The sequence below is a fragment of the Coregonus lavaretus genome (genome assembly GCF_964263955.1).
Source record: "Coregonus lavaretus genome assembly, chromosome: 23".
Taxonomy (NCBI): Eukaryota; Metazoa; Chordata; class Actinopteri; order Salmoniformes; family Salmonidae; genus Coregonus; species Coregonus lavaretus.
In genome coordinates this window covers 6926250-6945365 of record NC_140010.1, presented here as the reverse complement: position 1 = coordinate 6945365, position 19116 = coordinate 6926250, and the positions used below count along the sequence as shown (strand labels likewise).

The 19116-nt window shown below is 45.2% G+C and overlaps 1 protein-coding gene across 1 annotated transcript in view; it reads right to left on the bottom strand.

The window, feature by feature from the left end:
- LOC311098844 (fibronectin type III domain-containing protein 7-like) overlaps positions 1–15182 on the bottom strand; it is a gene marked incomplete at both ends in the record, with an annotated part of 29929 nt that extends 14747 nt beyond the window's left edge. Inside the window, 8 exons of the mRNA XM_084139412.1 lie at positions 333–593; positions 3080–3337; positions 12435–12471; positions 13397–13584; positions 13937–14080; positions 14640–14718; positions 14840–14894; positions 15052–15182. Of these exons, the coding sequence (XP_083995538.1) occupies positions 333–593; positions 3080–3337; positions 12435–12471; positions 13397–13584; positions 13937–14080; positions 14640–14718; positions 14840–14894; positions 15052–15182 (1153 nt within the window). The remainder of the gene's footprint in view (positions 1–332; positions 594–3079; positions 3338–12434; positions 12472–13396; positions 13585–13936; positions 14081–14639; positions 14719–14839; positions 14895–15051) is intronic.
- Between the last annotated feature and the right edge of the window lie 3934 nt (positions 15183–19116).

Below are 19116 nucleotides of genomic sequence, written 5' to 3'. Positions count from 1 at the left end.
GCTACCTGCCGCCACAAACAGGTGTATCTAAACAGGTGTATGTGAACAGGTGTATGTATCTAAACAGGTGTATGTGAACGGGTGTATGTATCTAAACAGGTGTATGTGAACGGGTGTATGTATCTAAACAGGTGTATGTGAACAGGTGTATGTATCTAAACAGGTGTATGTGAACAGGTGTATAAACCTGGACAGGTGTATGTATCTAAACAGGTGTATGTGAACAGGTGTATAAACCTGGACAGGTGTATGTATCTAAACAGGTGTATGTGAACAGGTGTATGTATCTAAGCAGGTGTATGTGAACAGGTGTATGTATCTAAACCATCCACCTGTTCTGATCTGGACGGGTAATGAGGGCTGGCTGCGTCCTGCACTGTTGACAGACATGACGCTGAGGGTGTAGTCAGTGTATGGCTGCAGCTGCAGCACGGTGCCGGGGGAGCTGGTCACCATGGTCTCTGAGAAGAAGTCTCCCACCTCAGACTCGGCTCGCAGGATGTAGCCACTCGCCCCCATCACCTCACTGAACTGCACAGTGATGCTGTTGCTCTGCTTGGAGTAGGCCTGCTCAATGGTAGGTACCTCGGGGGCTGGTGGTCAGAGCAGAGCAGAACAGAGCATCATACACACACAGGGATACAGACATCATCATCATCCTAATTACCATCATCATCATCTCAGCCTCCAGTATCTATGCTGCAATAGTCTATGTGCCGGGGGGCTAGGGTCAGTCTGTTATATCTGGTGTTATTATCCTGTCTTATCCAGTGTCCTGTGTGAATTTAAGTATGCTCCCTCTAATTCTCTCTCTCTCTCTCTCTCTCTCTCTCTCTCTCTCTCTCTCTCTCTCTCTCTCCCTCCCGGAGGACCTGAGCCCTAGGACCATGCCTCAGGACTACCTGGCCTGATGACTCCTTGCTGTCCCCAGTCCACCTGGTCGTGCTGCTGCTCCAGTTTCATCTCTTCTGCCTGCGGCTATGGAACTCTGACCTATTCACTGGACGTGCTACCTTGTCTCATAGAATGGGGGGAAAAGTATTTAGTCAGCCACCAATTGTTCATGTTCTCCCACTTAAAAAGATGAGAGAGGCCTGTAATTTTCATCATAGGTACACATCAACAATGACAGACAAATTGAGAAAAAAAAATCCAGAAAATCACATTGTAGGATTTTTTATGAATGTATTTGCAAATTATGGTGGAAAATAAGTATTTGGTCACCTACAAACAAGCAAGATTTCTGGCTCTCACAGACCTGTAACTTCTTCTTTAAGAGGCTCCTCTGTCCTCCACTCCAAACTCCACTATGGCCAAGACCAAAGAGCTGTCAAAGGACACCAGAAACAAAATTGTAGACCTGCACCAGGCTGGGAAGACTGAATCTGCAATAGGTAAGCAGCTTGGTTTGAAGAAATCAACTGTGGGAGCAATTATTAGGAAATGGAAGACATACAAGACCACTGATAATCTCCCTCGATCTGGGGCTCCACGCAAGATCTCACCCCGTGGGGTCAAAATGATCACAAGAACGGTGAGCAAAAATCCCAGAACCACACGGGGGGACCTAGTGAATGACCTGCAGAGAGCTGGGACCAAAGTAACAAAGCCTACCATCAGTAACACACCAAGCCGCCAGGGACTCAAATCCTGCAGTGCCAGACGTGTCCCCCTGCTTAAGCCAGTACATGTCCAGGCCCGTCTGAAGTTTGCTAGAGTGCATTTGGATGATCCAGAAGAGGATTGGGAGAATGTCATATGGTCAGATGAAACCAAAATAGAACTTTTTGGTAAAAACTCAACTCGTCGTGTTTGGAAGACAAAGAATGCTGACTTGCATCCAAAGAACACCATACCTACTGTGAAGCATGGGGGTGGAAACATCATGCTTTGGGTCTGTTTTTCTGCAAAGGGACCAGGACGACTGATCCGTGTAAAGGAAAGATTGAATGGGGCCATGTATCGTGAGATTTTGAGTGAAAACCTCCTTCCATCAGCAAGGGCATTGAAGATGAAACGTGGCTGGGTCTTTCAGCATGACAATGATCCCAAACACACCGCCCGGGCAACGAAGGAGTGGCTTCGTAAGAAGCATTTCAAGGTCCTGGAGTGGCCTAGCCAGTCTCCAGATCTCAACCCCATAGAAAATCTTTGGAGGGAGTTGAAAGTCCGTGTTGCCCAGCGACAGCCCCAAAACATCACTGCTCTAGAGGAGATCTGCATGGAGGAATGGGCCAAAATACCAGCAACAGTGTGTGAAAACCTTGTGAAGACTTACAGAAAACGTTTGACCCGTGTCATTGCCAACAAAGGGTATATAACAAAGTATTGAGAAACTTTTGTTATTGACCAAATACTTATTTTCCACCATAATTTGCAAATAAATTCATTAAAAATCCTACAATGTGAATGTGAATTTTTTCTCAATTTGTCTGTCATAGATGACATGTACCTATGATGAAAATTACAGGCCTCTCTCATCTTTTTAAGTGGGAGAACTTGCACAATTGGTGGCTGACTAAATACTTTTTCCCCCCACTGTACCTGCTGTTTTCAACTCTCTCTCTCTCTACCGCACCTGCTATTTCAACCTCTAAATGCCCGGCTATGAAAAGCCAAGTGACATTTACTCCTGATGTACTGACCTGTTGCAACCTCTACAACCACTGTGATTATTGTTTGACCCTGCTGGTCATTTATGAACGTTTGAACATCTTGGAGAAAAATCTGGCCTTAATGGCCATGTACTGTTATAATCTCCACCCTGCACAGCCAGAAGAGGACTGGTCACCTCTCAGAGCCTGAGGTTTCTTCCTAGGTTTCTGCCTTTCTAGGGAGTTTTTCCTAGCCACCGTGCTTCTACATCTGCAATGCTTGCTGTTTGGGGTTTTAGGCTGGGTTTCTGTATGGCACTTTGTGACATCTGCTGATGTAAAAAGGGCTTTATAAATACATTTGATTGATTGATTGATCATCACCATCATCATGATCATCATAACTATCATTATCATCATCATAATCATCACCATGATCATCATCATCATCATTACGCACACACATGGCCATTATGCCTGCATACCTGAGCTCCCCTCCAACTCTGCACTGCTCAGGACGTTGCCCGCTTTGTCCATGGCATCGACCCGCATAGTGTACACTGTATTGGCGGAGAGAGAGTTAACGGAGCCAATGACGGATTTCCCGCTGAACTGGGCGAAGGCGGACGGTTGAGGAGAGTTTTTTGGTGTGGCAGTGATTTTGTAGGAGCTGGCGCCAGAGTAACGACTCCATTGCACTGTCATACTTTTTGTGGTCACTTGGAACACGGATAACGTTATGTCTGCAAAGTTGTGAAAGAACAGAAATCATTAAATCAATTTTAGGCTTATTATTTGCATGTAGTTTATAATGGTGTAATAACAGTGAAATCAAAGAGAATGTTATTTTGTGCGTCTCACAAACAATTCTGTGGGAAAGTTCATTTAAAAAAGTTAATAAAGGGTTGTTTTAATTACCTTTTTGCGCTCCACATATCTGAAAACCAAACACAAACGTCTATAGTTAGTTGGATAATCAAAAAAGCTGTTTTTGAAAAAAACGCTAACAGAAGCCATTTCAACGGTAGCAGTGGTAAATAATAATATTTACCACTGCTACCGTTGAAATGGTATATATATATATATATATATACATATATATATATAATATTCTCCCTGCATGAGAGGCCGAGAGGCAGCACATTTTTTTCTTCACGCAACACAGATTTCAGGACAGGTCAGTGAGCTCAAGGTTTTCTTCTCCTCTCTGAATGAATTTGTCCATTGAGCCAAGGTCGGGCACTCGTTGAAAGCAGTGTTACTCAAAAGAACCCTCGTTCTTATTACTCAAACGTCTCTCTCTGTCTCTCTGTGCATTTCTATAATCATACAATGTGCATGTTTTCAGATGGTTACAATGACACAGCAGAATAACAATATAATGTACAACCGCAATAATCAACACTAAGATTGTTTAAGCAACACATTATTTGTAGGTCTAATTAGTAAAGATATGTTCTTACCTCAGATAAACTGATTAAAAGCAAAAGCTGTAACACTTTAAAATCAGTTGCTCCCATTCTTCCCGGAGAGCCTCTGCCTTGAGGCTAAAGATGTATAGTAGGCTAATGTTATTTCTGATTATGACTGCAGGGTAGTGTCAGGGGCTTAACTTTGACGTTTTTCGGTTATTTATTTTTTTTTGGGGGGGGGGGGGGGGTGAAACTACAAGTCTTTTATCGTTTCAGCGAATACCAAAGAGCCCAGTTGCGTGAGCACTCCCCCTGGCGGGGTGCCAGCAGGCCTATCAGAGAAGGAGGAGGAAGGATAGCCTACTCAACTGTAGTACTAGATGGAGACAGGTGTACTGTTACACTGTGTACATGGTGCCCCATTAAAAGGCTACTGTCATTAGTCAACAACGGCAGTAAAGTAAATGTATGTATAATGGTTTAGCTATAGTGTTACAGTCATATGACAGGTGTGTTCATGTGTGCTATCTGTGTACTGCATGCTGTGTGTTGATGAGTTGAATATCTGGTTGTATAATGGTAACATGATGCTTGCATGGCTCTGCATTACGGTGGATAATGTCCTGTTGTGCTGGATCTACAGCACCTGCCTCTACACTCTTAGAAAAAAAGGTTCCAAAAGGGTTATTCGGCTGTCCCCATAGGATAACCCTTTTTGGTTCTAGGTAGAACACCTTTTTGGTTGAGGTAAAACTCTTTTGGGTTCCATATAGAACCCTCTGTGGAAAGGGTTCTACATGGAAACCCCCAAAAGTGTTCCACGTGGAACCCAAAAGGGTCTACCTGGAACCAAAAGGGTTCTACCTGGAACCAAAAAGGGTTCTTCTAAGGGTTTTCCTATGGAGACAGCCAAAGAACCCTTTTAGGTTCTAAATAGCACCTTGTTTTTCTAAGAGTGTACAACCAAGGGTGTACAATAAACCAGAGATTCGTGCGAGTTATACTGTGTTGCTACGTGTTATTCTACACCTCCTGTGAGTATTACTTGAGAATGGTATGCTAGCTACAGCCCAATCTAGCCTACAAGCAAGATAATAGCTCAACATAACTCTACAGTAAAAGCAAGACACTAGGCTTTAATTTAGCCTATACCAGGCCATTATAAGGGCTATGATTTATTTGTTTCACCAGATGGGTGGAGGCCAGCTACTCAGTTGCTTACTTAAGATAAACAGTTCTTCAAATCATTTGACAGGAATGTTGGGAATTCCTATAATTATCTCTCAAATGTAGGCCTTCATACCCTTTGAAACGGAGAGAAGCATATATCCTAAGGTGGTCACCTATAGCGCTGTTATTGTTGTGGCAAGACACAAAAACATAGCCACAAGACATGACTTCCTGTTCACTTTGTCCAATACAGTGTTTCATGACCTATTTCTTTCTGTATTGAGAGTTTTGTGGAAGGCACCTCTCATGGATGGACAGCCACTGGCCAGAGGGTTTTCCCCTAAAACACTGTCTCTTGAATGAAATGGAACTGACAGCTCATTTGACAGATCAATTTGTCAGATCAATTTGTCACTTTCCCTTAAATATGTCAAAGTAGGACCCAATCTATATAAATAGTCATGACATTACATGTTGTTAATGTATAGTATGTGGTCAGGGTGTAAGCCTTGGTGCCAAATATTTGGAGTTGACAAGAACACAAACAGATCTGGAACCAGGCTAGGAATATGTTGGGAACAACACCAACATTTAATTAGTTATTTAGCCTATATGCCACTTGATTTGATTGGTCACAGGCCTCAGTATCACCCATTATCTGACCCAGTAGGCTAACTTTGTTACTCACCACAGTCCACACCAGTACCAGTGTCCAAAACTATTTCCCCCTAGGTGACATTAATGTTCATCCTATCCTATTATCCTACCCTATTCATTCAAATCGAATACAAAGGGCCAATGACTGGTCTGGTCATAAAGGATGTTATTAACCTCACAAGCTTCTCTATTTAGATGTGAAGAAACGTGAATACTACCAGTTGTTCCAAGTCATACAGTGCAGGTTAATTGTTTGGTACTGACAAAGACAACTATATACATGTGAAAGACACAGACACCTCTTTACATGTGAGATGCCTCTTTTTTTTTTCTTTTTTATACATGTAATTCAATGGTAGAGCTTGAACTGAACACTCCCTGTTCCCCAGTGACTATCTCTGTCATGCTTGGCTATCCGAGTCAGATCCTACAAGGCGTCTGGAAGAAACTTTTGGGTTGCCACACCAGTGGAACCTTTCTAGTTCAAAAAGGTTCCTTGAGGAACCGTTCTGAAAAGGGTCTATTCGAGGAACCCCTGTGTAAAGGTTCAAACTTATTGGAAGCGTGGCTTTCAGATAGATATTGTTGGCCACCCGTTAAAAAAACGTCCTTGAATATCTTTACATATTACATTTTTTAATATAATATTAATAATATTCACATTGCTGATTATGTATAGTAATAAAGTGGTAACTACTCGAACTTTCAGATTTGAGGACCTCATACACCTCTGTTAGCCTCATTAAAGCTACAAAACTGTCAGTGTTCAACCTTAACATGTGATGACAATACAACAGAACATATGAACAGGAATGACATTTACTCTAACGGGTGGCCAAACAAAACATCTATCTTATTAAAGCCACACTCCTACTAAGCCACGCTTCCACTCCAGGGTTCCTCCAGGAACCCTTTGCTACGTCGAACCATTAAAGGTTTCTCAAAGAACCCCTTAACTAATTGAAGGTGCAAATATGAACCATTGACTAGTCCCTACTAATTCTAAGCATGTACAGGTGTGGGTGTGTACATATAAATCCCAAAGGATCACGTGTGAATAAGGCTATTTTGTGTGCTGAGGACAAAGAGAGAAATCTGAGCAAATTAAACTTTACAGCGATAGATCTGAAACTTGATCTAATTGTCATATTTCTATTGTTATGATTTATTACAGCCTTATCGGTGATTCCATCAAGATTAGAATTGTCCCTTTAGGTGAGACCTGTTCCCCTGTCCATGGCACACAACTGATATATGATGCTTCATTTACATTCTTTCTTTCCCTAGTTGTAACTCTAGCTATAAATGACAGATTAATCCCAAGGCTTGGTGATGGAAAGTTGAGGTCATATAGATCGTTTTATAAATAGGGGAAACAGGACAGAAAATGTCCTTCCTTGTTTCAGCCAAACTAATACTATTGTCCACTATTCAAGGCGAGAGCATTAAGTTCCTGGTTCTTGATGTTTTTTTTATTGTCAGGAACCAGTGTTTTCCAGGAACCAACCGTGAAGTTGACCTGGACTGTGAAGTTCCAGGAACCAACCTGTGAACCTGTGTGTATTGTACAAATTGCAGACCACAGAGATCCTGCATGTAATTCCACCTCACTCAAATCGGCCAACAAAAGAAGAAAACAAATGTATGTTATATAATAACCTATCTTTCAGATAGGTTATTATATTAATAGATAGATTAACACCAGGGTAAGATAAGGGTCATTAGATGTATGCCTCAGAATGGGAGGTTATCAGACAGAGACATGATCACAATACATATAAATAAAAAATATGAGGGATACCATATGCCAGGGATCATCAACTACATTCAATAACGGGCTGATATTTTCTTGAGTGGATGGTCAGGGGTCCGGAACATAATAAAAAATCATTTGTAGACTGGAAATTGACAGCAAGAAGCCCAAACAGATTTAATATTTGACTAAAACATCATCATTTTAAACCTTGCTTACATTTGTATACGATCACATATACAGTGGGGAGAACAAGTATTTGATACACTGACGATTTTGCAGGTTTTCCTACTTACAAAGCATTTAGAGGTCTGTAATTTTTATCATATGTACACATCAACTGTGACAGACGGAATCTAAAACAAAAATCCTGAAAATCACATTGTATGATTTTTAAGTAATTAATTTGCATTTTATTGCATGACATAAGTATTTGATCACCTACCAACCAGTAAGAATTCCGGCTCTCACAGACCTGTTAGTTTTTCTTTAAGAAGCCCTCCTGTTCTCCACTCATTACCTGTATTAACTGCACCTGTTTGAACTCGTTACCTGTATAAAAGACAACTGTCCACACACTCAATCAAACAGACTCCAACCTCTCCACAATGGCCAAGACCAGAGAGCTGTGTAAGGACATCAGGGATAAAATTGTAGACCTGCACAAGGCTGGGATGGGCTACAGGACAATAGGCAAGCAGCTTGGTGAGAAGGCAACAACTGTTGGCGCAATTATTAGAAAATGGAAGAAGTTCAAGATGACGGTCAATCACCCTCGGTCTGGGGCTCCATGCAAGATCTCACCTCGTGGGGCATCAATGATCATGAGGAAGGTGAGGGATCAGCCCAGAACTACACGGCAGGACCTGGTCAATGACCTGAAGAGAGCTGGGACCACAGTCTCAAAGAAAACCATTAGTAACACACTACGCCGTCATGGATTAAAATCCTGCAGCGCACGCAAGGTCCCCCTGCTCAAGCCAGCGCATGTCCAGGCCCGTCTGAAGTCTGCCAATGACCATCTGGATGATCCAGAGGAGGAATGGGAGAAGGTCATGTGGTCTGATGAGACAAAAATAGAGCTTTTTGGTCTAAACTCCACTCGCCGTGTTTGGAGGAAGAAGAAGGATGAGTACAACCCCAAGAACACCATCCCAACCGTGAAGCATGGAGGTGGAAACATCATTCTTTGGGGATGCTTTTCTGCAAAGGGGACAGGACGACTGCACCGTATTGAGGGGAGTATGGATGGGGCCATGTATCGCGAGATCTTGGCCAACAACCTCCTTCCCTCAGTAAGAGCATTGAAGATGGGTCGTGGCTGGGTCTTCCAGCATGACAACGACCCGAAACACACAGCCAGGGCAACTAAGGAGTGGCTCCGTAAAAAGCATTTCAAGGTCCTGGAGTGGCCTAGCCAGTCTCCAGACCTGAACCTAATAGAACATCTTTGGAGGGAGCTGAAAGTCCGTATTGCCCAGCGACAGCCCCGAAACCTGAAGGATCTGGAGAAGGTCTGTATGGAGGAGTGGGCCAAAATCCCTGCTGCAGTGTGTGCAAAGCTGGTCAAGACCTACAGGAAATGTATGATCTCTGTAATTGCAAACAAAGGTTTCTGTACCAAATATTAAGTTCTGCCTTTCTGATGTATCAAATACTTATGTCATGCAATAAAATGCAAATGAATTACTTAAAAATCATACAATGTGATTTTCTGGATTTTTGTTTTAGATTCCGTCTCTCACAGTTGAAGTGTACCTATGATAAAAATTACAGACCTCAACAATGCTTTGTAAGTAGGAAAACCTGCAAAATCGGCAGTGTATCAAATACTTGTTCTCCCCACTGTATCTCTCTATTATGCATGGGAATACATTGGAACAGATTTCCAAAATTTCAATCACTTGGAGCTGATTTGCTGGTGTTTTTACAGTCTTTTTTGTCCAACAATAAAAATAATAAAAATAGAAAATTAGAAATATTTTTGCTCAGAAAACTTGGGAGGCCAAATAATATCACTGGTGTTTCACCAGTTGGGGAACGCCACCATACGCTATCAGTACATATGTCATACGCACTTATCCAGAGAGACTTTCAGGAGCAATTAGAGTTAAGTGCCTTGCTCAAGGGTACATCAACAAATGTTTCACCTAGTCGGCTTGGGGATTCAAAACAACAACCTTGCGGTAACTCGCCCAACACCCTTAACCACTGGGCTATCTCCAGCCCCATTGTATTGGTGTTATGGCTACTATAAGTTATATCTCCCTTTGCCCAATGAGAGTTCAACAAAACGGCTTATCTAGAAAAACTTCCTAAAGGACTTATTCAAGGCAGAAAGGAGTTGAAGCACTCATCCATGGGGGTTCATTCACATGCAGTTTGGCGGATTATTGTCAGGTGTGACTGTCACGTGTAAAGTGTAAAATGTGTAAAGTGTGCTATTGTGTGTTAGCACTACTGCTATGACAAGACATACACAAACACCAAGTACTGACCGGTGGCAGGCGACTGAAGAAGTTGGTGGTCCGTGCCTCTTAGTTCAGGTTTGAATGTGGCTGCACAATATGTCCTTAAAGTTGTAAGTGTGTGTGTTTGATTGTGTAGGGATCAGGTTTAACACTGTGGGGGTACAGCACTTAGATATCCACTTGCACTAGTTTCCGCTCCTTTATGTGGATGTCACGGTGGACCATGGTCCACCCCCCCAGAGGTGCCAGTACATAGCCCAGAGAGGGAGCAGAATGGTAGATACAGTAGGTGGCTTCGCTGGAGGACATCCAACTAGCGAAATCAAGGCATTAACAGACACCTCAAGGCCACAGGGCAGTTTCACACCTCTGGGAGGACACATGGACAGTATCAGTGTGATAGCTGTGAAAGTGACGTTTTATGGATCAGGGGTTGACCCGGAGCTGATCTGGCCACCACTGGTTTTGACCTGCCATACAGTATTTCTGATGTGTTTGTTTGGTGGATGTGAGTTGAATCTAACTGTTTTTTGTTTTGTTTTTATCATACTAACATTATCTACTTTACAGTAGGGTCAAATAAATTACTTCTCTGTCAAATTTACATTTGTGGTTTACACATGAACAGCAATCCTAACCCACCCTAACTGACCTCCTTACCTACTAATGAGAGATACATAAAATGACCACAGGGCATGAAAGGATCCCAAGCCCCCAGGAAAAGGAACTGCTTTGTGTTGTTTAAGATCATATCTAAGAGAAGGGGTGTGTGTTTATGTGTGTAGGCCAATGTGTGTGTATGTGAGTTAGGTTTAGGGAAATCACCTGTATAAAAAAAAATGTGGGACGGGACGGTTAGGCATGTTGCCTGGATACTTCTCCTCAGACACCCATAAGAGAACAACAGGGAAACAGAATATTCTACAACAAAACACACAACTTGGCACCAGGCTGGGACACAGCGAGTGGAACACAAAGATGTCTGATAGAAACTCAATAAGCAACGGTTTTGTCTGCGGTATCCACAGGACGAAGGGACTGGGCAGGAGGGTGTCAGGTGAACAAATTCTAGCTAAGAGAACAAAAGTCGATATCCATTCTCATAAAGAAGTGAAGGGGCTTTTCTGTAATGTCATATTCCAAATCTGGCTTAGTTTTTAATCAACATAATCTCGGTCCTTCTGTGTTGGGGAATGGTGGACGGACAGTTGGCTGGGTAGCACTAGAACAATGTGATAGGGATGTTCTGCGGCCATAGGTTGAGGTGGCTGAATGATACTGGTAGTAATAGTAGTAGTACTGAGGTAGTTGTTGTTACCAAGCCAACGGTTACATAGTTACATAGTTAGGGTAGACTCCTGTGTGAGCAGCGCTGGTGCCCCCTCTTTTAAAACATATGACATTTACAAAATAAATAATGGCACCAAATGGTTATAAAAAATTGAATTCAAAATAAATGATCAGATTCTGTCAAATTTCTCAAATACAACAATTTTCTTTAATAATAATAATAATATGCCATTTAGCAGACGCTTTTATCCAAAGCGACTTACAGTCATGCGTGCATACATTTTTTTTGTGTATGGGTGGTCCCGGGGATCGAACCCACTACCTTGGCGTTACAAGCGCCGTGCTCTACCAGCTGAGCTACAGAGGACCACCTTTAAACTTTAAACATTGGGAAAGCATGTTTTCCTCACTAAAATACATTCAATGTTTTTCAAATTGTAAACTGATGGTGTAATGAGGGTTAGCTTTGGGTTGGAAGTTGCCTTAGCTCCAGTCCATGGCTAGCTGTATTAGAGCTAGTATTATAGTATTAACAAATGTACCAAAAATCCCTCCTAAATGTACTGGTTAGCTGATCCTGTTGCAGCCCTTTAGTAGCAGCAGTATCTCAGGTGTGTCAGTCGGGGTGTTATTACCAGCCAGTGTTGTTCCTTCCCGTCAGTGGGTGAAGGCCGTATTACTTCCTGTACAGCTCAGCCTCGGCCAGGTCAGCTGACAGGCTCTTGGCCATCTTTCAGTAGTCCTCTTCATACTGTGGTCTGCCTCGATAGCCCTGCCCAATGTCCTGTTGATGTTACACTTCTATCTCACAGTATCATACTTAGGTTTTATTTACATACAAAAGGCATAGAAAACGATAATGACATGACAATAACCTACAAATAGTTATTTGGTTCCTTTAGGATTACAATTCTTTGTATAATTCATTGACATAACCATTACAGTACGGGTATGAGCTGTGTTAAATTAATACGTGTTTACAGAACCCCTTGTTACCTCATAATACCTCAGTAAATACCAGGTAAAACATGATTGGCACCGATTGATGTTGAAAGAATGTTCTCCTATCTCCATGTGGCAGCCTCACCTTGTTGGCCCTGTGCCTGCTTGCTCTGCCTCCGGTCCTGGGGGGGGGGGGTTGAGAGCTGGGGGGGAAGTTACCGCTGGAAGAACACATTGCTGGTCAGTAGAGCTGAGTCTGACTGGGTGGACCTCCTCCCGTGGTGTGAGACAGAAACTGTGAGACCACGGAAGAGAGCGAGAGAGAGAGAGAGAGAGAGAGAGAGAGAGAGAGAGTTTTGTTTACTATCTACTTCACTTGCTTTGGCAATGTTAACACACGTTTCCCATGCCAATAAAGCCCTTAAATTGAAATTGAATTGAATTGAGAGAGAGCATCAGTAGAATAGTCCCTGGGTATGTTGCATCTAAGCTGTTCTTCTGTTTGGTCTTTGCTGATTAAGGTTCACGCAATATGGAGGATAAATATGGATTCAAATAAGGCAAATAGACGATGGTATTAAAAGCTGAAACCATATCTTACCCAGCAGGTAATCTACAGGAGGAGCCGATGATGACTTCTGTAGAGGCTGAGAGGAGACAGGATACCTGCCCTTAGAGTAGACATTCTACACCCACCTGGTGCTGCTACAATGACGAAAGTCAGAACGGAAACAAGACAGCATCAACATCACATCCCCAATGAATCTGTTACAGCTGCAACATGGAACCCGACCAAATTCACATAGAAATGTGTGTTATAGATATGTCATTCCCAATGAAAGCAAGTCTAAGAAGCGGTAGATATATTCTATGTGCGCTATTTCTATGCTTCCCGTTCTTAAGTTTTGTTTTTGTGTCTTTTATTTTCGGTTTTGTACACCAGCTTCAAACAGCTGAAAAGACTAAGTACTAAGTATACTGAAATTAAGCAAAGTATTAGAATTTTAGCAACAAGGAAATGGCGGAGCGATTTCTGCATAGTGCAGCTTTAAATTGTGACGTGATAATGAAATGAATAAAGTAGTCATGATGAGACCCAGTCATGACAGTGTCACATGGACAGGAGTGGGCTGGTTGCTGGTCCTTCCCTGGAGATCTGTAGCTTGGGTTCTTGTATGAGTGCCGGAGGGCCGGAGGACCGGAGGACCGGAGGACTGGAGGGCCGGAGGACTGGAGGGCCGGAGGACTGGAGGGCCGGAGGACTGGAGTCTCCAGAGAACAGTTCTCCTCTGATGCTAAGAGGGATGGAGAAACACACACAACTACCTTAAGGACCACCGAAGACAACTTTAAGGCAAATTCTGCAAGCTGAAGGGCCAAAATCTGACTAAACAACTGATTTTATCCTTTGATAAACATATTTACGTTTTAGTCATTTAGCAGATGCTCTTATCCAGAGCAATTTACAGTAGTGAGTGCATACATTCTCATACTGGTCCCCAGTGGGAATTGAACCCACAACCCTGGCATCGCAAGCCCCATGCTCTACCAACTGAGCCACAAAGGATGTAAAAATCACTCTTGTTTTTCCAACAGTTCCCTGTATTTTACACCCATTAGGAGAAAGTCAATACCAGGACTACCAACCTGTATTGGAGTGTTTTTTGCTCTGGGTTTTCCCTGGTCTGTCCGAGCAGGAGTAGGGCTTGCTACTCCCTCTCCTGCCACCTAGTGGTGTACTGTAGAATGGCAGCATGTTCCCAGAGCGGTCTGACTCCACACTGTCTATACCTGGAAAAAAGGACCATACACAGGCCAGGGAATTGTAACTTCGTACACAATGAAATTGACAATTAAACACAACTTTACATTTACAATAATCTCTGGTGGGCAGACTACGTAAACATAAATGGTACCATAGATCCGTTTTTATATTACTGGCATCGATTGATAATGAGCAGCAATAGTTCCGGTGCTTGGGTTTGTCGTCACTGGTTATTTGGACAAATCATGATTTCGCAGCTGTTAGCATCTTTCGAATTTCAGAAGGGGAGGGGACATTTGGCCCATACACTTGCCCATAACTTACAAAGAGAGAGGGTGGAGCACCTCATTCTATCGTCTCTTCATCTCTTCTCGTAACATGTATGGACCAAGAACTTAATTGAGCATCTGACCAATAACGCAAAACTTTAGTTTAGATTACATTTACAATGACTAACATTATATGGTAATATAAGCAATATCTGAATTACATGCTAACTGAAATGCTACTAAATTACACATTGGCACTTGCAGGCATCAACAAATTGGTTTTGAAGGCATAATGGTGGACAGTCGTGTAGAGTACCTTTGCTCTTGCTGTGGTCCGTGTCTGAGGAGATCCAGTCTTCTTTCTTGGAGTTGGTGTTGGTCAGACTGTCTGCTCCCTGTGGGACTGTGGGATGTCCTGGGCCTGGTCTTGAGCATCTTGTCCTGTCTGTCCTGTCTGTATCTGGAGGTCAAGTAGTCCATCCTCTGGGAGAGGTGAGGCAGCTGGACCAGACCTACCTCCAGGTCTCTCCTCAGCTGGGACACCTCCGACTGCAGGGCCTGCATCACCTCACTGGAGAGACACAGCGAGAGAGAGGTTGGTCAGCTGAAAAACATTAGGGTTTTGGCCACTATGATGTAAGCCCTATTACCTGGTAGCCTGACCTGGTTACCGATTTCATATGGTAAAGTTTACTCTTGAATTGAATACTCAGTGCTTTTAGACTAACCTGTAACAGGAGCAGATGTGGGCATGTCCATGGCGTGACCATGGTGATGCCGTGCATGGGCTGTGATTGGTCAGTGGGGCCGTGGTGACTGAGCTGACTGGGAGTGTGGGAGTCACCCTCTGTGTGTACATTAGGGCATTTAGGTCAGTGTTTGCCCAGCTGTACTGCCTCTACTGGAAAACATCAACACTTCCACTACAACCACAGCGGAAGCTGTGTGAATCCTCACCCCTCACCATGCAGTCTAGCAGGTACACTCTGAATAGGTCTGGTCAGCCAGTGGTCCACTGCAGTCCTGCACAACTAAAGAGGCATCTGCAGGCTGGGTCTCCTCTCTCCAATATCCCCAGCTGCATGGACCGTTGTCTGCAGGTTGGAGCAGGAGCCTTCACTGTCACTCATACTCACAGGACTGGCGGTCCTTTCACACTGGAGCAGGAGCCTTCACTGTCACTCACAGGACTGGCGGTCCCATCACACTGGAACTGGAGCCTTCACTGTCACTCACAGGACTGGCGGTCCTTTCACACTGGAGAAGGAGCCTTCACTGTCACTCACAGGACTGGCGGTCCTTTCACACTGGAGAAGGAGCCTTCACTGTCACTCACAGGACTGGCGGTCCCATCACACTGGAACTGGAGCCTTCACTGTCACTCACAGGACTGGCGGTCCCATCACACTGGAGCAGGAGCCTTCACTGTCACTCACAGGACTGGCGGTCCCATCACACTGGAACTGGAGCCTTCACTGTCACTCACAGGACTGGCGGTCCCATCACACTGGAGCAGGAGCCTTCACTGTCACTCACAGGACTGGCGGTCCCATCACACTGGAGCAGGAGCCTTCACTGTCACTCACAGGACTGGCGGTCCCATCACACTGGAACTGGAGCCTTCACTGTCACTCACAGGACTGGCGGTCCCATCACACTGGAGCAGGAGCCTTCACTGTCACTCACAGGACTGGCGGTCCCATCACACTGGAGCAGGAGCCTTCACTGTCACTCACAGGACTGGCGGTCCCATCACACTGGAGCAGGAGCCTTCACTGTCACTCACAGGACTGGCGGTCCCATCACACTGGAGCAGGAGCCTTCACTGTCACTCACAGGACTGGCGGTCCCATCACACTGGAGCAGGAGCCTTCACTGTCACTCACAGGACTGGCGGTCCCATCACACTGGAGCAGGAGCCTTCACTGTCACTCACAGGACTGGCGGTCTCATCACACTGGAGCAGGAGCCTTCACTGTCACTCACAGGACTGGCGGTCCCATCACATTGGAGCAGGAGCCTTCACTGTCACTCACAGGACTGGCGGTCCCATCACACTGGAGCAGGAGCCTTCACTGTCACTCACAGGACTGGCGGTCCCATCACACTGGAGCAGGAGCCTTCACTGTCACTCACAGGACTGGCGGTCCTTTCACACTGGAGCAGGAGCCTTCACTGTCACTCACAGGACTGGCGGTCCCATCACACTGGAACTGGAGCCTTCACTGTCACTCACAGGACTGGCGGTCCCATCACACTGGAACTGGAGCCTTCACTGTCACTCACAGGACTGGCGGTCCCATCACACTGGAACTGGAGCCTTCACTGTCACTCACAGGACTGGCGGTCCTTTCACACTGGAGCAGGAGCCTTCACTGTCACTCACAGGACTGGTGGTCCCATCACACTGGAACTGGAGCCTTCACTGTCACTCACAGGACTGGCGGTCCCATCACACTGGAACTGGAGCCTTCACTGTCACTCACAGGACTGGCGGTCCCATCACACTGGAGCAGGAGCCTTCACTGTCACTCACAGGACTGGCGGTCCCATCACACTGGAGCAGGAGCCTTCACTGTCACTCACAGGACTGGCGGTCCCATCACACTGGAACTGGAGCCTTCACTGTCACTCACAGGACTGGCGGTCCCATCACACTGGAGCAGGAGCCTTCACTGTCACTCACAGGACTGGCGGTCCCATCACACTGGAGCAGGAGCCTTCACTGTCACTCACAGGACTGGCGGTCCCATCACACTGGAACTGGAGCCTTCACTGTCACTCACAGGACTGGCGGTCCCATCACACTGGAGCAGGAGCCTTCACTGTCACTCACAGGACTGGCGGTCCCATCACACTGGAGCAGGAGCCTTCACTGTCACTCACAGGACTGGCGGTCCCATCACACTGGAGCAGGAGCCTTCACTGTCACTCACAGGACTGGCGGTCCCATCACACTGGAGCAGGAGCCTTCACTGTCACTCACAGGACTGGCGGTCCCATCACACTGGAGCAGGAGCCTTCACTGTCACTCACAGGACTGGCGGTCCCATCACACTGGAGCAGGAGCCTTCACTGTCACTCACAGGACTGGCGGTCTCATCACACTGGAGCAGGAGCCTTCACTGTCACTCACAGGACTGGCGGTCCCATCACACTGGAACTGGAGCCTGAGGATGGGTGATAAAAACAATAACATGAATTTCACCCAGTTGAATTATTAACACATTCCTGTCCACTCAGATAGCTTGTCTCACTCCAGGTATGTATGTACCTGGACCTTTCTGTATCAAGTTTTGGTTGGGAAAGTCCTGTGGCTGGACGACTCAAATCAGAGCTCCCAAACCCACTGTCTGTTTCAGGAGTCACCATCCTCTACATCCCAGAAAGAACCCCAAACATCAGCGTCACTTCCAACACTCAGGAAGTAGTAAGCTGTATTACCCATAGTACAGCCATCTGTGCCAGTTAGGGAATTAGTAAATGTATTGTCACTAACCTGGGATGTGGTGAGGGTCTGGGACTGGTCATAACATCAGAGGAGCAGGAGACAAGTCAGACTCCCACTACCTCCCAGATTACACTCACTGTCTGGGTTCAGGGGACTCTGCTGCAGGCTACAGTAACAACAACAACAACAACAACACAATACCAGGATGAAGACATTGTCTAAATCCACGTTTTAGATGTTCATTTGGAAATACTTTACCAAATCGTACACCTTTCATATGTAGCATGTCAGTTGTGCAATAGGACTTAGATAGAGACAGTGCATCATGTCTTACTATTGTATTGATGAAATCACCACACCATATAACCACAGCTGTGGGGATTAGTTGTGTGGTTCGTTCATTATGCACACGTGATACATTATAGACAAAAGAGGGAAGTGTTGAGGTGAATATTGAATTGGTTAGCTTGTTTACTTAGCTAGTCCAGTACACTGAAATACCAAAACACTAACCTGTCAGGCGTCCATAGTCTATTACATTTACATTTTTTACATTTTAGTCATTTAGCAGACGCTCTTATCCAGAGCGACTTACAGGAGCAATTAGGGTTAAGTGCCTTGCTCAAGGGTACATTTACGTCATTTAGCAGATGCTCTTATCCAGAGCGACTCACAAATTGGTGCATTCACCCTATAGCCAGTGGGATAACCACTTTACAATTTTTTTTGGGGGGGGGGTAGAAGGATTACTTTATCCTATCCCAGGTATTCCTTAAAGAGGTGGGGTTTCAAATGTCTCCGGAAGGTGGTGAGTGACTCCGCTGTCCTGGCGTCGTGAGGGAGCTTGTTCCACCATTGGGGTGCCAGAGCAGCGAACAGTTTTGACTGGGCTGAGCGGGAACTATGCTTCCGCAGAGGAAGGGGAGCCAGCAGGCCAGAGGTGGATGAACGCAATGCCCTCGTTTGGGTGTAGGGACTGATCAGAGCCCGAAGGTACAGAGGTGCCGTTCCCCTCACTGCTCCATAGGCAAGCACCATGGTCTTGTAACGGATGCGAGCTTCAACTGGAAGCCAGTGGAGTGTGCGGAGGAGGGGGGTGACGTGAGAGAACTTGGGAAGGTTGAACACCAGACGGGCTGCGGCATTCTGGATGAGTTGTAGGGGTTTAATGGCACAGGCAGGGAGGCCAGCCAACAGCGAGTTGCAGTAATCCAGACGGGAGATGACAAGTGCCTGGATTAGGACCTGTGCCGCTTCCTGTGTAAGGCAGGGTCGTACTCTCCGAATGTTGTAGAGCATGAACCTGCAGGAGCGGGTCACCGCCTTGATGTTAGCGGAGAAC